Here is an 18,333-nt window from a genome sequence, read left to right as displayed (position 1 = left end):
CCTCACTTTCAGCTCTAAGATCATTCATTGCAATATTAAATTTGTGTTCATTGTAGGCATAGCTAGCATTATCCATGCACTTCTTAAGATCTTCACCCCTAAACCCAGCATTTTGGAAATTTGCATATATATGTCTAAGGCAGAACCTTTGGTTGCAATTTGGAAACACAACATTCACTGCATACAATAACCCCTGACACAAACAATATAACAAGTCTAAGCTACATCCTAAAGAAATATGCACCAATGAATTAAATATGCATTCTAATCTACTATAAACACTTGTGCAAAACATAATGAAACTCTAAGCTAATGTAAACACTTCTGCAAAACACATACCTTTTGTCTATCTGACATTATAGTATAAGGTCCAAACTTGCCCACTTCTCCCCCTAGGCAAATTTTCAGTTGGTGTAGAAACCAACACCAACTAGCTTTGTCCTCTTGTCCAACTATGCCAAATGCCAGTGGATATATGTTGTTGTTGCCATCTCTACCAGTGGCAGCAAGGAGTTGAGCACCTGTAGTGAGCTTAATGAAACACCCATCAACACCTGCATAATCAACATTTCCAAACATTAAATACATTCAAGTGAGAAACAAAATGTAGTACTCTACAATATGTAAATGATGCACACGGTTTAGGAACTAACCAATGAATGGCCTACACCCATTGAGAAATCCCTCCCTTGCTCCATTCATGCAAAAGAACATGGCATGGAATCTTGGGCCTGGGTGGGGTATTCTTGCAGTTGGTGTTGGAGTAACAGTAGTGACTATTACTCTGCTCCTAGGGTTTGTGTCCATGACAGTCTGAGCATAGTCTTTAAGCCTAGGATATTGCTTCTTGTGATCTCCTAACACAGCTTCAATAGCTATGTTCTTTGCCCTATATGCCATGCACTTGGGCACATCTACACCATATTTTTCATTGCATGCATCAATTATAGTCTGAATACCAGTAGTTATATCAGATCTAAAGAGATGCTCATATTTCTGTGCTAGCCACTTAGCACTAACCCTGGTGGTCTCTGTGGTACTAGGGCAAGTGTGTTCTAGTCTCATCTTCTTAATTACAAAGGTTTTCTCCCCTTTTATAACTGCTGCCACCATTAAGAAGTGGCATTGTTTATCTGTACACTCAACAATTATCCTCTGATCTGAATTCCTGTGATACCTGAAATTCCTGGCCTGGGTGATGTGCAAATTCAATAAAGCATCTCTGAATTGATGCTGATCCCTAAAACACAACTTCATACACGGTTGCTCATGTGGTTGCTCCAATTTCTCATTATACCACTTCCTAGCAGGCCTTTTCTTTGCCCTACTCTTCCTTTTCTTTGGTAGGACAAAAGAGAGTGGCTCAAAACCATCATCATCACTCTCCCTCAACAACCCCTTCTCTTCTTCATCTGATGATGGTCTGAAATCAGGTTCAACCTCTGGTAGCTCACTACAATGTGACCTAGTGGTTGGGCCTCTTCTAACTAGCAGCTTCTGCTTCTTCTTTACAGGTTCAACTATAGTTTCTTCTTCTTGTTCAAAAGTCCTATCTTGTTCTACCTCAAATGGGTCCTCAACTTCAGTGTCACCCTCATAATGCAGCATTTCTTCCTCTTCTGATTGATCATCATCTGATTCTTCCTCTTGTGCTTCTAGCTCTCTCTGTCTCTTTCCCTCTTCCACCTCTACATCTTCATCATCAACCATGTAATTAGGGTCACTTCCAATTTGACCATCCTCATCAGAGGCATCACTGTCCTCATAAGCCTCAAATCCTTGATATCCCTCTTCTTCTTCTTCCAAAACTGCTTTCAACTTGTCTGTTGCATTTTTGCTTTCTTGTGTGCAAACACCAGCAGGACCAGCAGGGTGATGTGTGCTACATTGACTGTCAAAGACTACTCCTTCCTTATCAACAGCTAAGATAGGAGGCTCGCTCAGATCATAAACAAGAGGCTCTTGGTACACCACAGTGGACAAGTCTGGCTTTTCGAAATGCTGCCTCTCAAAATCAGTATTAGGGGGTGGACAAGTCCTGACTAGCAAATTAAGCACCAATTTGTCCTGGATCTTCCTCTTTATCATCTGTAATTCTGTATGACTGTCTACCAAATCCAGCCCTTTCTCTCCTAAAGATGGATTTTCAATGTGAAACAAACAATCATATGCATTAAATCCTTGGGTTTCCATCACTGCAACCAAATTCAGATAAGTAATATCTGAACCACACAGCTTCATCTCCAATGGCTCTCTTGCATCAAAATGGATCCTTACTTCCCAAATGTCTTCATCCAAACTACAGAACAAATTAAATTTCATGTATTCATTATAATTACTCTTAATTTGCAGAGCAACAGTACAGTACAATGCAATTTAAAGTAACCTGTAAGTCTATTATTTACTAATTGAGCACAATAGCAAAATTTGGAGAGCAACAGTACAGTACAGAACAATTTAAAGTAACAGTACCAGACAGTACAGAACAATTTGGAGAGCCACAATAATCCCAAATTTTTACTGTCATTGAACTAATTTGAGAGTGCAATACACTATGTTACTAGGTTAGTTTAATTGTCCTATACTAGTCACTTCAATTGGATAAAACCTAATCCCCAACTGGATAAAGCAGAAGATGAACAAACCCTAAAAATGCCCAATTGGATAAATCAGAGGAGGAAGAGGACAAGGGTACTTACAGCACGCCGCCAAGTCCATGCGTCAACTCATGGCTGCTGCCAGGGTTCGCCACCCACTGATGCGCCAACCGCAACCGCTGCTCCATGGTGTGTAACATCGACTCCTCGTCGTCGGTCGAGTACGCGGAGCTGGAGTCATCGCCGCCATCCCAGTCGACGCCAGCCGTTCTGCTAGGAGGCTAGAACGGCATCTCACCGCCGCCGTGGACGCCCTCGCCGCCGCCTGGCGGAATCGCCGATGCCATGGACTAGGGTTCGAGCGAGGAGGAGGAGGGGAGGGGAATGGTGCGGCCGGGCTGGAGCTGGTGCGACTGGACCAGGTTGGAGAGCAGCAGCGCACCGGCTCGTCCTAGTCAGCACGCGGGCACGCGCGGGCACGCGCCGATTGGCCAGCGTGGCACCTGACGGGTGGGCCCGAGCTGTCGGATCGGGCGTCAATACGTATAAATAGCGTTTTAACCTAATTTGCAAAAACTTACACCAATGTTGGTACTGACACGCAAAAATTAGCAATCATGGTACCAATCTGCATGTGATGCCCGAATTGTGGTACTTCTGTGCAATTAACTCTCGGTACGGTGGCGTTCGGCAGCGTCTACGCCAGCGACAGGTTCGCGCTCAACGAGAGCTTCCAGCACGCGCTCGACGAGGCCATGGAGATGATCTCCAGCACCTCCGCGGAGGACTTCTTCCCCAAAGTCATCGGCCGGCTCGTCGACCGCGTCACGGGCGTCGTGGCCCGCCGCGAGAGGATCTTCAGGCAGCTCGACGCCTTCTTTGACATGGTCATCGAGCAGCACCTGCACCCTGAGCGCGCCAGTCCCCCTGAGATGGAGAACGGCGGCGACCTCGTCGATGCGCTCATCGCCCACTGGAAGGAGCATCGTGGGTTCACCAGAGACCACGTCAAGGCCATAATCTTTGTAAGCATGTCCATTAATTAAGTACTCCCTCCAATAATTTAAGGCAAGTGTAGTGTCAAAAATGTCTTATATCATGAGACGGAGGGAGTAGTAATTAATCAATCTTTGCTTGGTCCGATCAATTCATGTGCATTCAGTAAGAACTAAGAAGAACAAAACAAGAAAAATAAAAGCATTTTGAGTTTCAGGACACGTTCATCGCCGGCATTGACACGAGCTCGGTGACAATACTGTGGACGATGTCGGAGCTTATCCGGAAGCCGCGCGTGCTCGGCAAGGTGCAAGCCGGTATCAGAGCCGTGGCTGGCGGCAACGTCAACGGGAGGGTGCTGTCCGAAGACGTGTCCAAGCTCAGCTACCTCGGGATGGTGGTAAAAGAGACCATGCAGCTGCACCTGCCGGCGCCATTGATATTGCCGAGGAAGACGATGTGGCACATCCAGGTGGCCGGGTACGATGTGCCGGCCAAGACGCGGGTCTACGTCAATGCGTGGGCCATCGGTAGGGACCCGGCGAGCTGGCCGGACAACCCGGAGGAGTTCAACCCGGACAGGTTCGAGGGGAGCGCCATAGACCTTAAGGGCGAGCATCCGGAGCTGATGCCGTTCGGCACTGGGCGCCGGATCTGCCCCGGCATGTCGATGGCCATGGCCACCGTGGAGTTCACGCTGGCCATGGCCACCGTGGAGTTCACGTTGGCCAATCTGCTCTGCTGCTTCGACTGGGCGCTCCCGAAGGGGATGGCGGTGGACGACGTGAGCATGGAGGAGGAAGGAAGGCTCGTGTTCCACCGCAAGACGCCCCTCGTGCTCGTGCCCACCGCTTACGTGCCGCCATGGCGCCCATGACCTTGTTGAGTAGGGTGATCACTATTTGCTTTTGCATTATCCACTTTGCAACTCAACTTGTACTAGCAAATAACGAGCTGCACTGCACTCTAATGGAATAATAAAATTGGCATATGTTGCAGGGCCGAGCCGGTAAAATAAAGGGTGTTGTGCACTTGTGCTAAGCTCTAAAATGAGGCATGTCTTTTTAGAAAAATATACCATTCCGATCCATATTACTCGTTACTCAAACAGTTTAGATACACCCGTTTGAGCGACAAGTAATATGGGCCGGAGGGAGTAACTATAATCAGTGGTGGAGTTATGTGTGTTTTGAGAAAAGTGTGTAGAGTCTTTTTAGAGAGGGCTTATATGAGAAAAAGTCAAATCTGTAAGTTTTGCAATTGCCCCTTAACTTAACTTAAGAAGCCGATTCGTCATAAGCAATCGATCGCGCAGAACAAGAGACGAAGGGTACACGTTCTCCATCAAACCTGTGCTAGGGAGGCAGAGGGCGAAGACAGAAATAGACAGGAGCACTGATACCTGATTCTGATAGGGGATCTCTAGGGCCAATCTGCTAAGGTAGTCCACCATGGTCCGATGACTGATTAGTAGTTAAAAATCTCTCTTACAATATTTCTGGTGGAATCCTGTGTTCCTAACAAATAGTCGAAACTTACAAATTGTGGGCTTAGCAGCTCTTTGATGGGCGATACAGAAGCTTCACAGTAGAGCTTGTTTTGATTTCAAACCGGTTCGGTCGTCGGCTGAATTTGTGTGTTATGCAGGCTTGTTTATGCATTACTGGGCATGCTTGCAATTGGAGGAGGATCGTGTGATGCTGGAAGAATGAGCAAAATGCATTACAACGGGAGATGGCAAAATCGGGCATATGGAAGAGGGTGGACGAGCGGAAGCTGAAGAAGAAGAAGGTGAAAATGGGTACACGGCTATGGAAGAAGACTAGCAGAAGAAAAACAGAGTGAATAAGCTGATGATTGCAGTGGATTGTGGATATGTTGGTTTGTCTGTGTTTGGACTTTGGACTACACATTTGACGTCAGATTTTTTGACCATGACAAATCGAATATTTTTTATGGTAAATTATGTTTTTCAAAGATGACAAGGTTAGTTGATGAGCATGTCCATGTTCCTCTTTAACAAAACTTCTATTGAGAAGATTAATAAGCATCGCAGATGTTTTTTTGGAGGAGGAAGAATAAGAAGCGTGCTTATCGCATGGTTAAATGGGCTAGGATTTGCCGGTGGAAGAGAATTGGTGGCTTGGGAAAAAAAGATCTTCACAAGCAAAACATTAGTCTTCTTGTGAAATGATGGTGGAAGTTAGAAACTAGTGATGGGCTATGGCAACATATTGTCCGAGTGAAATATTTCAGGAACAAAACTGTGGCGAATATCCGCAGTCGCTTCTCTGATTCTCCTTGCTGGAAATCCATTATGAAGATCAAAGATACTTATATGGCTAGGAGGAGAATCATCATTAATAAAGGGGATTTAGCCAGGGTTTGGCACGACCCATGGATAGATAACTGCACATTACGGGATCGTTTTCCTATCTTATATGACATCTGTCAAAATCAAGATTGCACTATTGCCTCTTTTGCAGCCAACAACTAAGATCTAACTTTTAGACGTAGGTTGTTTGGTGCGTTAGAGGGGCAATGGAACTGGGTGGTGTGCGAGGCTAGAAAGAAATCTTTGAATGAAAATCCTGACATTGTCTCCTGGTCCTTGAATAGTGGGGGTAAATTTACCACTAAATATGTATACGAGTGGCTGGAGAGAGACTTATCTGGCCCTAACTATAAAGGGGTGTGGAAAGCCGTGATCTCCTTGAAAATAATTTTTTTTCTATGGCGGCTGTTCCAAAACGCTGTGCTTACGCACGATAACATGCGACATAGGAATTATCCATGAAATCCTATGTGCTCATTTTGCACGAATGTGGAAACTGTTAATCATCTCTTTTTCACTTGTCCGCTCGCCCGCACGGTCTGGGGCGTGCTGGGGTTGACAGCAGGGGCCTCTTGTGCCCCTAGGTCTATTTGGCAATGCTTTGCTTGGTTGTACAAGCTCTTTCCAGGAGGGAAGAAATTATATATGGTGATTATTGCGGCCGTGTGCTGGGCAGTTTGGTGCCTTCGTAACAAAACTACTTTTGATAAGTATAATGCTCGTACTCCTTTGGAGGCTGTCTTCACCGCTTGCTCTTTTATGTTATACTGGGTAGGGCTGCTTAAGGAGGAAGACAAGACGAAATTCCAGGCTGGTGTGAAGAGGCTTGCTCATGTGGCGACTGCTCTGGTGGACAGATCATATGCGCGCGGCAGGCTGCTCCTGGGAGATGGGGATGATATTCAGATTGTATAGTTATCTCGGTCCTTTTACTTTAGATTGGCCTATATCCATTGGGGTCTGATGCCCGCTGGATTTACTCTTTTGGTGCCGTTGGTCCCTCCTCTTTGGAGTTCTATACTCTAGACATGTGCTTTTGGTTTCGAGTAGTGGTTGTAGTGTCGTTAGGTTTTCGCCCCACAAATGATAGTCCGTTTCAGGGTTGTCATGCGGTGGGTTTCCTGACGATGCACCAACTCGCTCTCACCCCTTTTAGTCTCCTCTGCTTGGTAGTTGATTTAGTTGGCTCGGTGCTTATCTTGTGATTCTAATCTACAAAGACTGATGTATTTTCGTTGATTGCAAAATTAATAAAAATAGGTGCGAGCCCGGTTGGGGAGTTGATGAGCATGTGAAATCCGTCTCGGTTCATTTGTTTGTCAGAAAATTGACGTACTTTGCAAACTAAACTTGCTATCATCACGTCAATATAAATTGTCATGAAAAAACATCAGGTTCACCATGCCTAGAAAATCCGACGTCAGATTTTTAGTGTTTCCGAATGTTTTTTTTAAATAGTGTTTCCGTATGTTAAAGGACGTGGAATGGGTGCTATAATTTCCAAGATATATTCACGCGGAAACAAGAAAAAAAATATGAAAAACTAAACAGGGACGGCGAGGAGCGTGGGGCCCGCGCAGCCAGTGGTGCCTCGCGTCCACCCGCCACCGCTCGTCCGTTTCAAACCTCGTCCGCCCGAATTCTCCACCGCTCCGCTCTTGCCGTCGCACGCATATATACGCGCGCGCGCGCGCCTCGCCGTCCTCCCCGACACACGCACGCGCACGCTTCCCGCCTCGCAGACGCCGCAGATTTTCATCGCCGGAGAACCTCGACGTACGTGCGTGTGCGTGTGCACGACATGGCCGACGCCGGGCACCGGACGCCGTTGCTGCTCCTCCTCCTACTCGCCGCCGTCGCGCTGCTCGCGGCGGTGGCCACGGCGGACGACGCCAAGCCGACCATCCTGACCCCGGTGGCCAAGACCCCCGTGGGGTCCTTCGAGGGCGACAAGCCGGGGGACGACGCCATGGACGACGAGGACGCCGCGCCCGTCGGCTCCCCCATCGGCACCACCATGACCGAGCCCAAGCCCGAGGGGTCCACGCCCGGCGCCGCCGGGGGCGACGCGCCGGCGCCCAGCGCCGCCTCCTCCCTCGCGGCCCGCCTCGGCGGCGCCGTCGCCGTGGCCGCAGCGGCCGCCGGCGTCCTCGCCTTCTAATTAACCTCCATCCAGGGAGATCAACTACGTACTCCGGTGCGGCCAGCTCCATGCACGCGGGGTCGCCGGCAATGGCGGATCCAGGCCTTCACCCACACTCATCGCTCTTCCACTCATCCTCTCTCTCTCTCTCTCTCTCTCTCTCTCTCTCTCTCTCCGTATATATGTATCTAACCACGTACGTACACTGGCATGGCATGCACGACACTATGAAACCGCGAAAGCATACGAGTAAATTAAAGACCATGGTGCGTGCAACATATAGTTCCCCAAGGAATTTTCCCATGCTAATCTCATTGTAAGTTCAGCACAGCTTTGTTTTTGCTTGCCTTCTTCTCCAGTGGAGCAAATTAACTAAGTTTCGATTGTACAAGTATAGTAGCATATGATTAATCATCACTGATTTAGTACAAAGTTTCCAAGGGAGTATCACAAATTATTTCAAATTCAAGTGAATGCAGCCGCTAGCTGCTAGCTACAGAGAGATGTGGCGCCTGAATGCCTGATACATAGTCCCAGTTTCCCGTTCAGGCAAGGAAGATGTCCATATATAGATTACAGCAAACCTTAGACAGGACACATTCGTCCCAATTTCCCAGCCGAAAATACATCAGAGGGGGGATGATCAACAGTCCTCTACTCGACAGTACAAGCTACGCGTACTCTACATCTCCGGTTCTGACAAGAGAAGCATACAGTTTGTATCTTGATCAATCTTGCCGCATGGTATTATGGTATCCTCCTGTGGAAAGAATAGGCCGCCTGCATGGCGGTTTTGCACGAGCACGTCGAGGGTAGCACAGCGGATACGCTGGAACCAGCCGACGACGATGAACTCGTTAGATTCACCAGCCAATCCGCGTTCACTACTCTGTGTCTTTACCATCCTCATCTTGGCCTCTCAATCTATCGTCAGAGGGGGAAGTAGCATTGCTTACTGAAGAATGGCTGTCAGTGTCGGTCGCTTCCTGAATTGTTCCCTGCACAGCAGGACGGCTTTGTTAGAATCTTTCGACCTATGATTCATTCAGTGCAGAGAGAGAGAGAGAGAGAGAGAGAGATTTCTGCATGTGAAATTCTCCAGTTTTTACAGACTAAAATATGCTCCCATGCAAGAAGAATATACCTCTTCCGTGTTCCTGTTTGGGGTTGCTTCGTGTGTATCATGGCTAAGTCCGGCATTGCTACTAGCTGAAATCGGTTCATTTTCATGGGATTCCTCCTGTTCAATATTTGAGCCCAAAAAAAATCAGTTTTCTAAAAGAAATGATATTATATTATCAATCAACAAATAAACTGACCTGCTCATCTTGGGTGTCTGGAGCAGAGCTGTCAAAATTCTGTTTCCCATCAATGGCAACAGAGTCGATGCTTGCCTCTTCAATTTGTTTTGCTTGTTCCAGAAGTTGTTTCCTTCTTGACTCTTCTTCCATTAATTTCTTAAACCTGCCAATCATGGTTTATCAGCTCTTGAAATTACATTATAAACTCTGATGGATGGCATTGACCTTATTTAGTAATCACAGGGGTATGTTGTCCCTTCTAAATGGGCAATAACAAGAGCTAATGTGGCATAGAAGTACAGAGCAAATAAAAGCTCCGACTGACATGCTGAAAAGATGATGCTTTGTTGGCACCTTTCACTAGCAGCATCAAGCAAATGCAAGAGTGCAACTCAAAGTGACAGCATTGTCCAAATCCTTCAATTGGCCAGACAGGACGACATTGACGCTAACAAATGTACATACAGCAAAGGCCAAGAGGATCATGGTCCACGCGAAAGATTTACTGGATTCATATGCAGTCTTAGCTAATTTACTACTGGCTGCTAAATTCCAAGCATTACACTGCAGAATTTCAAATACATCCCTGAGGTTGATCCTAAATTTCTTGCCGTACACAAGGCTTCAGTGTATCCAAAACTGATTTACTTCTGTTTCCCCTTATTTCTAATTCCTAGCCAGCTACTGTCACGGTGACATTACTACTGAGATAGTACATGCATTGAGCAGCAATCTTAAGCTATATCTAAACATTACCTTCCACCACGCTGTGGTTCGCTTGGTTTTGGCACTTGACCAGGCTGGGCTGGACCAGCTTTTGGGAGAGCCTCACTCTTGTCAGCAGGTTCATACTTTCCAACATTAGTTGATTCCTCTCTAGCAAGCTTGTCAATATATTCTTGGACAGGATTTTTGGCACCTCCAAGCTTTTGAAGCCACACCTGCTGTGCACTGCTAAGGAGATTATTTGTAAGCCTGCAAGAAAGAACAACTAGTGAAAACCACCGATATATGAAAACTGAGCCACAAGATAACACAGAAAGCTGGCTAGGTCTGATGGAATGTTCCCATATGTCAACCCGAAACTAAAAGGAATGCAACAATTGTGCTATAAGACAAAACAAAGACACGACCAGTCAATGTTTGAAGCAAATCAAAGTGTGAGAACTTGATCTCAATTATGTAGCATGCTGGGCTGCTGGCACAACCAGCATAGGTACATAAATATAAATATGGGAAATGCCCCAATGAGCATACGAGGACCTGCTCTACTTATAGGAAGTTATGTTAAAGCCTTTATTTCAGTGAACAATTGAACATGTTTTTTGTATAAAAAACAGTTGAAATTTCTACAGTATGTACTCACCAATATAGACTCAATCCAGAAGGAACGGAAAGAGCAAAATAACCAATTAGCAAAGGCAGGAACTTCACTGCAGCTTGTGCACCTTGCTGGCTAGGATCATTGCTCTGCAATGACATGGACAACAGTAAGCTCAAGTAAAGACAAACCTCATGGGGTACCAGTTACATTGGCATCATACAGCAAAGGAGGTGCATGTCCTTGATCTTTGTGTGTTTCTTTCTCAGTGCCCCAAACGTTTTCCTCTAAAGAGTAAACAATTAACAGAGTTCAGAAAAGCTACAACTGTACTGCTTTAACACATCTTTACATGTTACTTAGAGGAAAGAGAGAAAGACAGTCTTCTGTGGATATTTGAATAGTCATGATTCATGACTTGTTCAACTAGAGATAATGAATCCAATCAGCAGCATTGTATTGCATGTATTCATTTTGAGTTCCATAATCCATATAGAAACAATCCAGCTGATAAGAAAATTTCCATACTAGTACAAAGGACCAAAAATAATGCCCTAAAAAGAGTATAATACAATACAGTAGATATGTTCAGCACTTGGCAACACAAACCTGTGATGATTGCGTTATGTGAGCAGATACGTATTGTGAAATAACCAGAAGAATTGGAAGAACAAGGTATGCCATAGTGTCCGACCAACCAAGTGGTGGATGTCCGTCCTACAACATCATCAATTATACCAGTGTCAAAGAAATAAGGAGAAAACTCCACAAACTTCCAGGAAACCATATAAATTTCTGGGAGCAGAATTGTACTAGAAGTCAGTGGCGGATCCAGAAATTTAACATTGGGTGTTCAAAAAAAATTTGTTCACCCTAATAGATGATCCTAGAAGATAGAAATGTCTACAAAAGGTGATGCAACTTATCATTCAGAGGACCTTCCATCAATGTTCATGGACAATGCAACTATGCTGACAACACAGTTGCTTTGGTGCTTACAAAGGCAGCAAGTGAACACAACATACGTGTACATGTATCTGTCTTTTTGGACAGCTAAATACAGGTGGGAAAGTCAAATCTAAGCAATATCACCATTTTTCTGGCAAGAAAAATGTGAACAAGGAGAAGACATTTTTTTTACACAACACAACAATGTTGAAATGAAATAATTTAGCAACAACATTGATAGGAATCAACATGGTCCTAAACACTAAAAGTTGCATCTAACTCAGCGGCGAAGACTAAACTGCTTGCTGTGTGATTAGTAAGTGCGACTGTGCTGATGCACAAAAATAATGGTACGAGTATGACATTACTTGGCCTTATAATTAAGGATCAAACCCAGGAAATAACATGAAGTTATCGAGTTCTATATGTTTACCGTAAATGGAAAAAGCCAGGATATTCCTTGGCCGCTTTCTCGAGCAGCAATTGTTGTTGGACCAGCCAAAGAAGGTATCCAAAAAAAGCCTTCCGTAAGAAGTCCCTTTTTAACGAAAATGGACGCATTAGGTAATATAGATGTTTAGTGTTCAACAGAAAGAATGACAAAAAGAACATTTAATCATATGAACCTCATTAGCTACATTGGAGAGAGCTTTGTATAGACCAATCCAGACTGGTATTGTTACAAGAGTAGGCAAGCACCCTGGTGCAAAAGCATGCCAAAGGAAACTGCACATCATTAACTATAAACAAGAAAATACCTCAATAGAAACGGTAGCAAACTAGCAATGGATCAAGAAAATGTGAGACCCAATTAAATTAAAGTCTTACTATGCATTGAGCTTTGAGGGGCTCACATTGAGCCCCTGGTAGGAAAAATACCAAGCATAGTGTGTATAACTACCTGCAAGTGGATCAACGCCAGACAACTTATATAAATGGGCAGTTTCGAGTTGTATCCTTTCCTGGAAAGATAAATAAATAACTTACAGACAATAGTGATTTCAGTAGCACTCCAAATACATTGGTAAGGATCTATAATGTACTATGTAAATCCATTCAATTTTATCACCCAGGTGCCAACCGAGTTATATTAGTTAATCGTTTGTTTACATGCATTTTATCTGATATATGCACTTGGGGGAATAAGCACCTTTTTTAAAGACATTTTGGATAATATCTCAATTAGCTGCATGTCTTAAAAATATACATTGAAATGAGCTAACCCCACATAAATTCAATCATGTCGCATTCCCACAGAACATCTTAACAGCACTGAGGAAATATAAACTAAACTATATGAAAAATATGTCTTTCACTTGATGTAGACCTTAATGCATATTGCATTTATTTTTGCCCCTACTCAATTGATGACAAAAGGTTGACAGGTTATCATATCATCGGTCCACTGTGCATTGAAGAATCTAATTTAAGAATATGTGCAACATTCCAATAAAAGAACACATACGGAAGTTTATATGTAAAACATAAATACCTGATCCCCAGCATGTCGTTCTTGAATAGCCTTCACTTGAGGTTGAAGTGACCTCATTGCAAGTGCAGATTCCACCTAGATGGAACCAAAAAAAAAAACGAGTTTCACTATTGGATACAAGAATATCAGAAAACATTTAAGCACTTCTTTAGCATCAAGCAACAATATTTGCCAAGCCTGGACCTAGCAAGTAATGTAAGTAATTTAAAGAAATTGTGGAGCTCTTGTAATTAGATGATGCCATTTGGAAAAGATTAGAAATTAAACGAGCATGTTTGGTAATGAAAACAATGGTACTAAGAACCGATGAGTACGAATCTTGACCCTTCTAAATACAAGGAGATGCAATGGTGGTCATGAGTGCATGATTCACAAGGTAACAGGCATAAAAATTGCAAATTAAAAGCTCCATGCAGGACTGTGACAGGGTGTGCTACATCCTCATTTATCACTAGTAGTAGGTAATGCTTGAATGCAAAATTAAACTCAGAAGGCTTTAATGCCATCAATTGTTTACGGCCAGAAGTTCCTCCCAGGGCCAGCTGAAACACACGTGATTCACATTGTTCTTGTAAAACAGACCCCACAATAAAGTTGTTGCCAGGTAGTACTGGACGACTGGTACAATGATCAATTCATGTATTAATTACTGGTTCAGCTGGGAAGGACCTGCAAGGAACTACCATCTACTAGGATATGATTGAAGCTACAACCAGTAGATAGATAAGAGAAAAGACTGTCAAAATGCCGGATATGCATTGTGTATTGATGAATATCAATATTTTCTTGTTAAGTTGTGGATCACTCCAAAGTTCAGTCATGGTAAATGGTATCATTTCTCAGCAAGTGCTACGTAGAACTGTAGACATCATAAATTCATATAACTTCTTAGAAAGAACTGCCACAATGCACAGTTTCACACTTTCATGCAGTAATCACTTTTAATCATGTCCCAACGAAATAGTTAGCATACTTCACCACCTTTATGTGAATAACAACATCTACCGCAATGTAAATTAAATTATATCCCAATAAGTTCTGGCTGTAGCTACATGGGAGAGAGAATTACTTGCTTCTTTGTAAGAGGAAAAGTGGCCCCCTTAATCAGAATTGTTAAGAGGATGATCGCAAAACCATATGGATAAGGAACATGGAGAGTCGAAAGACCGTCTTTCAGAACCTGCCAATGAGAAAAAGATACATGTCACATAATGTATTCGATGTTTCAGGCATGATATAAACATATAACGAGGAGAGGGGGGGGGGGGGGGTTATAATGTACACAAATGTGAACACATACACTTATACCAACAGGTTTTAAACAGTAATGTTCATTCGTATGATCAAATACTCAAAAATAGAGGAAAGCAGAGAACAAACAGGAAAACACTGGTTCTCTCTTGATCCCCTCTCTGAGCCTAGTAAAAAGCTAGGCCTCATTCATTTCCAAACCTACCATCATCTGTGTGTAGTGGAAACTACAATAGAATAAATCAGGGCATGTTCGTGTACCCAAGATCAGAACCATGTAAAATTACACATGATTCTTGACAGCAAGTAGTCCATTTCCCCAAAGAACAAAACATAGGCCAAGCTGCAGAAACTATACTAATAACGAACAGCATCGCTCTTTAAGTGAAGAGCATTCGTCGCCGTTTTGACCTCCTAACCAGCAGTGCCTATGATAATTCCTTGTCAACAAACATACTTTGGGCACAGATGTCAGGAAAGCCATTTCTTCTGCTGAAAAGTCAGTGATGCTGTTGCAGCAGTTGCAAGAAAATGAAACCAGCCGTTGCAAGATCCTATGAGGCCTTGAGCATATCTCAACAATTTCCTTGAGCAGTATGGTGTACTAATAAGGTATGTAACGGCAGGGCATGCTGAATCTTATCCTCCCGTCTGTATTTCTCGCCAGTTAGCTAGTACGATTGAGCATGCTGAGAAATGAGAAATTTCAGCGCTCCCTTGGAACAGCAACCCAACGGCCCCCGAATCGGAATCGCTTTCAGGGGACTCAGGAATCCAGGCAATTAGATCGCCGCGTTTCCCGAAAAACAGTGGCGCGGATTTTTCAGCGCCGAAGGGTCGCACGCTACATTTGAGCGTGCTGGGAAATGTCAGCGCCCCCAACCCTACGGCCCCTGGGCTGGGATTGCCCGGCTCAGGAATCTAGGTAGGCAACCACAGTATATTCCACTGTTCCCCGAAAAACAGGGGCGCGGATTTTTCGGCGCCGAAAGGGTGGGCAGCACGGTATCACACGCTGCAAGCGGGGGCGAGCGAACATGGCGGTGTCGTCGGAACCAGAGAGAGCCACACGGCACGCAACCGTGGTGGTGGTCGGACGAACGAGCGGCGGGGGGGAGGCTAGGCGGGCGCACCTTGAGCACGGTCTCCATGGAGCCGGTGATCCCGGAGAACCAGTCCCCGGAGGCCTCCTTGGCCCCGCCGTCGGCCGCGATCCCCGGGGCGGCCGCGACCGCGGCGTCGGCGACGGTGTAGAGGAACGCCTCGACGCGGCTGAATATCTGGCCGACGTCCTCGATCCCTCCGCCACCGCCTCCCCACCCGAGCGCCGCGACCGGGCGCGGGAGAGCGGCCCGGCCCCGGCGCGTGAGGCGGGGGAGGAGGACGGGCGGCGGGGGCCGCGACGGGGAGGGCCGGAGGGGCGGGGCCTGGGGGTGGTGGGCGAGGAGGAGGTGGAGGTGGAGGCGCGGAGCCGCCGCCATTGGAGGGGAGCAGGGGAGGAGGAGGTGGCCGGCGGCTGGGCTCTGGTCGGAGCGGCGACTGAGTGAGTTGGACTTGTGTACAGAGGTGTACTAGGAGAGCGATCGGGCTGGGAGGCGGAGCAGTTGGGCACGGAAGTTATACGCACGTGGGCCGGTGCTGCTGTGAGTGGAGTGGGCCCCGCGGAAGGAATCCAGGGTGGGCTAGGCCTACTATCTCCTGCCAACCCCTCAGCTGTGGGCCTGCAGTGTAAAAAAAAGAGCTGCTTCGTGCAACGCCTCTTCATTCCGTCATGGGTTTTTTTTTCTCAAAATGGCTTTTTTTTTTAACATTATAAGCCCTTGCCTTCTCATCAGTCATACGCTCCGTCACGCGCACAGTCCTGTTTGGCCTGGTCCATTCTGGTGTTTCTTCTCCATCAATTTTGAAAGGTTCTAGAACCTTTCTTGAATCGTTATTTAAATTGTTCTTTCTTTTTTGGATTTTTATAACTAGCAAACGTCCGGATTTTAGCAATAGACAAGAACAATCCTTACTTCACTTTAATTATATACATGCATGCATTAGAATGACTAATTTTACTTTCACGTGCACTCTTCCCTCTAATTACATACATACATATATGCACTAAGGGTGTGTTTGGTTTGGGAATGAAGTGAAACGGAATGTCATGGTTCCATTCCACTAGAATGGGTCGGTTCCGTCCTTATGTTTGGTATGAGCAGTTTTGAGAAATGGAATGGTTACATCTTGGTGTTTGGTTTGAGAGATGTAATGGAATGGAATTGTTCATCTCACTTTATTACATGAATTAGATTTTGGTAGAAACCTAAACTGAATGTTGAACATTGGATTACGTCAATTGTAATGAACAAATGTACTTCACCCGTAAAAAAGAAAAAATGTACCCGACATTGCAGTACAGAAGAACACCCACGGAACACTTAAATGTACTTGAACAGATATACAGATGTTGAAAACATACGGCGATTGTCACTGCAAACCACATGCTCCTTGGTGCAGCGGCAAAAGCTTCCCGACGGTGGCGTCTTAATTAGATACTTCCAGCCTCCAAGCCCGACTGAAGAATACGAGTGAGAGGGCTGTCCGGTCTCCATGCTCGGCTGAAGAAGATGATTGAGAGGGCCGCCCGACCTCCCTGCTCGGCGAGCGTGTCAGGTGCGCCCGCCTGGGACGTGGCCGACGCGACGGCAAGCAACGCCAACGCGAAGATGCGGCGGTGGCAAGTCATGGCCGCACGCGGTCGGGCTGTCGGCGGCAGCACACACAAAGATGCGGAGGGATCTGCGGCCCAGGGGAGGGGGAGACGCCGGGGTGGCCGGGGCTGCTACGAGCGCGACGGATGCTGCGGTGGCCATCCATGGCAGCGTGCGATGAGGCTGCTGGCGGCGGCGTGCGCAAGGTTGGGGAGGAAGATGCGGCCCCGTGGCGGTTCCCTGTGGTCCGCTCGATTCGGAGGTATCACTTAGTTCCCCATAAACAAGGAATATGACATTCCGTGGAATCGGTGGGTTCTTGTTCCTTTGACAAACTAAACACTAGAATGAGCTCTAGGGATGAAACCGACCCATTACATTTCACTTTGTGACACCAACCGAACGCATCCTAAAGGATGAAAAGCTGATGTCATCCTAGATTTTTTTTAAAACTTCAAATTGTTTTGTAGCTCAAACCGTCGCCCCAAATGAAATACCGTCTTCACAAAAAAAATCGTCTCGATGAGATCTTCGAAACTAGATCCTATGTTGATATGTTTTAATGACTTTTTTGGACCAAAAGTTACCACATCCGGGCTATGTGAGTTATCACATCTGTCATACACAAGTTACCGTGTCATTTACACAAAAGTTTCGGGGGTAAGGTTTCAACAAACTTTTGTCCGAGGGGTCAAAAAGTGATTATGATGTTTGAAGTGAGTTATCAGCTTTTGTTGTCTATATTACCATGTTGCACAAAAGTTATCGGGGGTATCTTTTTCAACAATTTTCATCCCCTCGGTCAAAAAATTACCGCGATATTTGTATATGAGTTATCAGCTCTCATGTGCGTGTATTATCATGTTGTTCACACATGAGTTATTGGGAGGTATTTTTTAACAACATTTTTCCATGTTATCAGCTCATGTTATTTACACGAGAAGTTGTCAGTGGTATGTTTTCAACAATTTTTTTCACGTCAAAGTTATCGTGGTGTTTGTACCTAAGTTATCAGGGGCGGGAGCCTATATTATCATGCTATTTACACAAAAAGTTATCAGGATATGTTTTCAACAACTTTTTTTCATGGGTCAAAGTTATCGTGGTGTTTGTACCTAAGTTATCAGGTCTGGAACCCCATATTATCATGTTATTTACACAGATGTTACTGGGGTATGTTTTCAATAATTCTTTTTACGGGTCAAAATTATCGTGGTGTTTATACCTAAGTTATCAAGTTCGCGAGTGTATAT

General features: G+C 45.3%; 3 protein-coding genes across 3 annotated transcripts; 2 read left to right on the top strand and 1 right to left on the bottom strand.

Moving 5' to 3' along the window:
* Positions 1–3,274: 3,274 nt before the first annotated feature.
* On the top strand, positions 3,275–4,470 carry LOC125554970 (4-hydroxyphenylacetaldehyde oxime monooxygenase-like; the record flags this gene model as incomplete). Its single annotated transcript, XM_048718312.1, has 2 exons — positions 3,275–3,622; positions 3,811–4,470. Coding segments are annotated over 2 exons (1,008 nt in total), but the record flags the coding sequence as incomplete, so codon positions are not given.
* A 3,199-nt stretch (positions 4,471–7,669) lies between these two features.
* On the top strand, positions 7,670–8,089 carry LOC125554380. Its single transcript, XM_048717950.1, has one exon. It carries the CDS (start codon positions 7,730–7,732, stop codon positions 8,087–8,089), a length of 360 nt encoding a protein of 119 aa, XP_048573907.1. The 5' UTR covers positions 7,670–7,729.
* Positions 8,090–8,454: 365 nt separating this feature from the next.
* On the bottom strand, positions 8,455–15,969 carry LOC125553144 (inner membrane protein PPF-1, chloroplastic-like). Its single transcript, XM_048716927.1, has 12 exons — positions 15,518–15,969; positions 14,203–14,313; positions 13,134–13,208; positions 12,543–12,603; positions 12,268–12,341; positions 12,075–12,179; positions 11,303–11,410; positions 10,739–10,842; positions 10,129–10,347; positions 9,391–9,535; positions 9,216–9,311; positions 8,455–9,069 (listed from the first exon to the last, which is right to left on the bottom strand). Exons 1-12 carry the CDS (start codon positions 15,863–15,865, stop codon positions 8,956–8,958), a joined length of 1,560 nt encoding a protein of 519 aa, XP_048572884.1. The 5' UTR covers positions 15,866–15,969; the 3' UTR covers positions 8,455–8,955.
* Between the last annotated feature and the right edge of the window lie 2,364 nt (positions 15,970–18,333).

Source organism: Triticum urartu, chromosome 4 (genome assembly GCF_003073215.2).
Source record: "Triticum urartu cultivar G1812 chromosome 4, Tu2.1, whole genome shotgun sequence".
NCBI classification, from domain to species: domain Eukaryota; kingdom Viridiplantae; phylum Streptophyta; class Magnoliopsida; order Poales; family Poaceae; genus Triticum; species Triticum urartu.
This window is presented reverse-complemented; position numbering and strand designations above follow the sequence as displayed.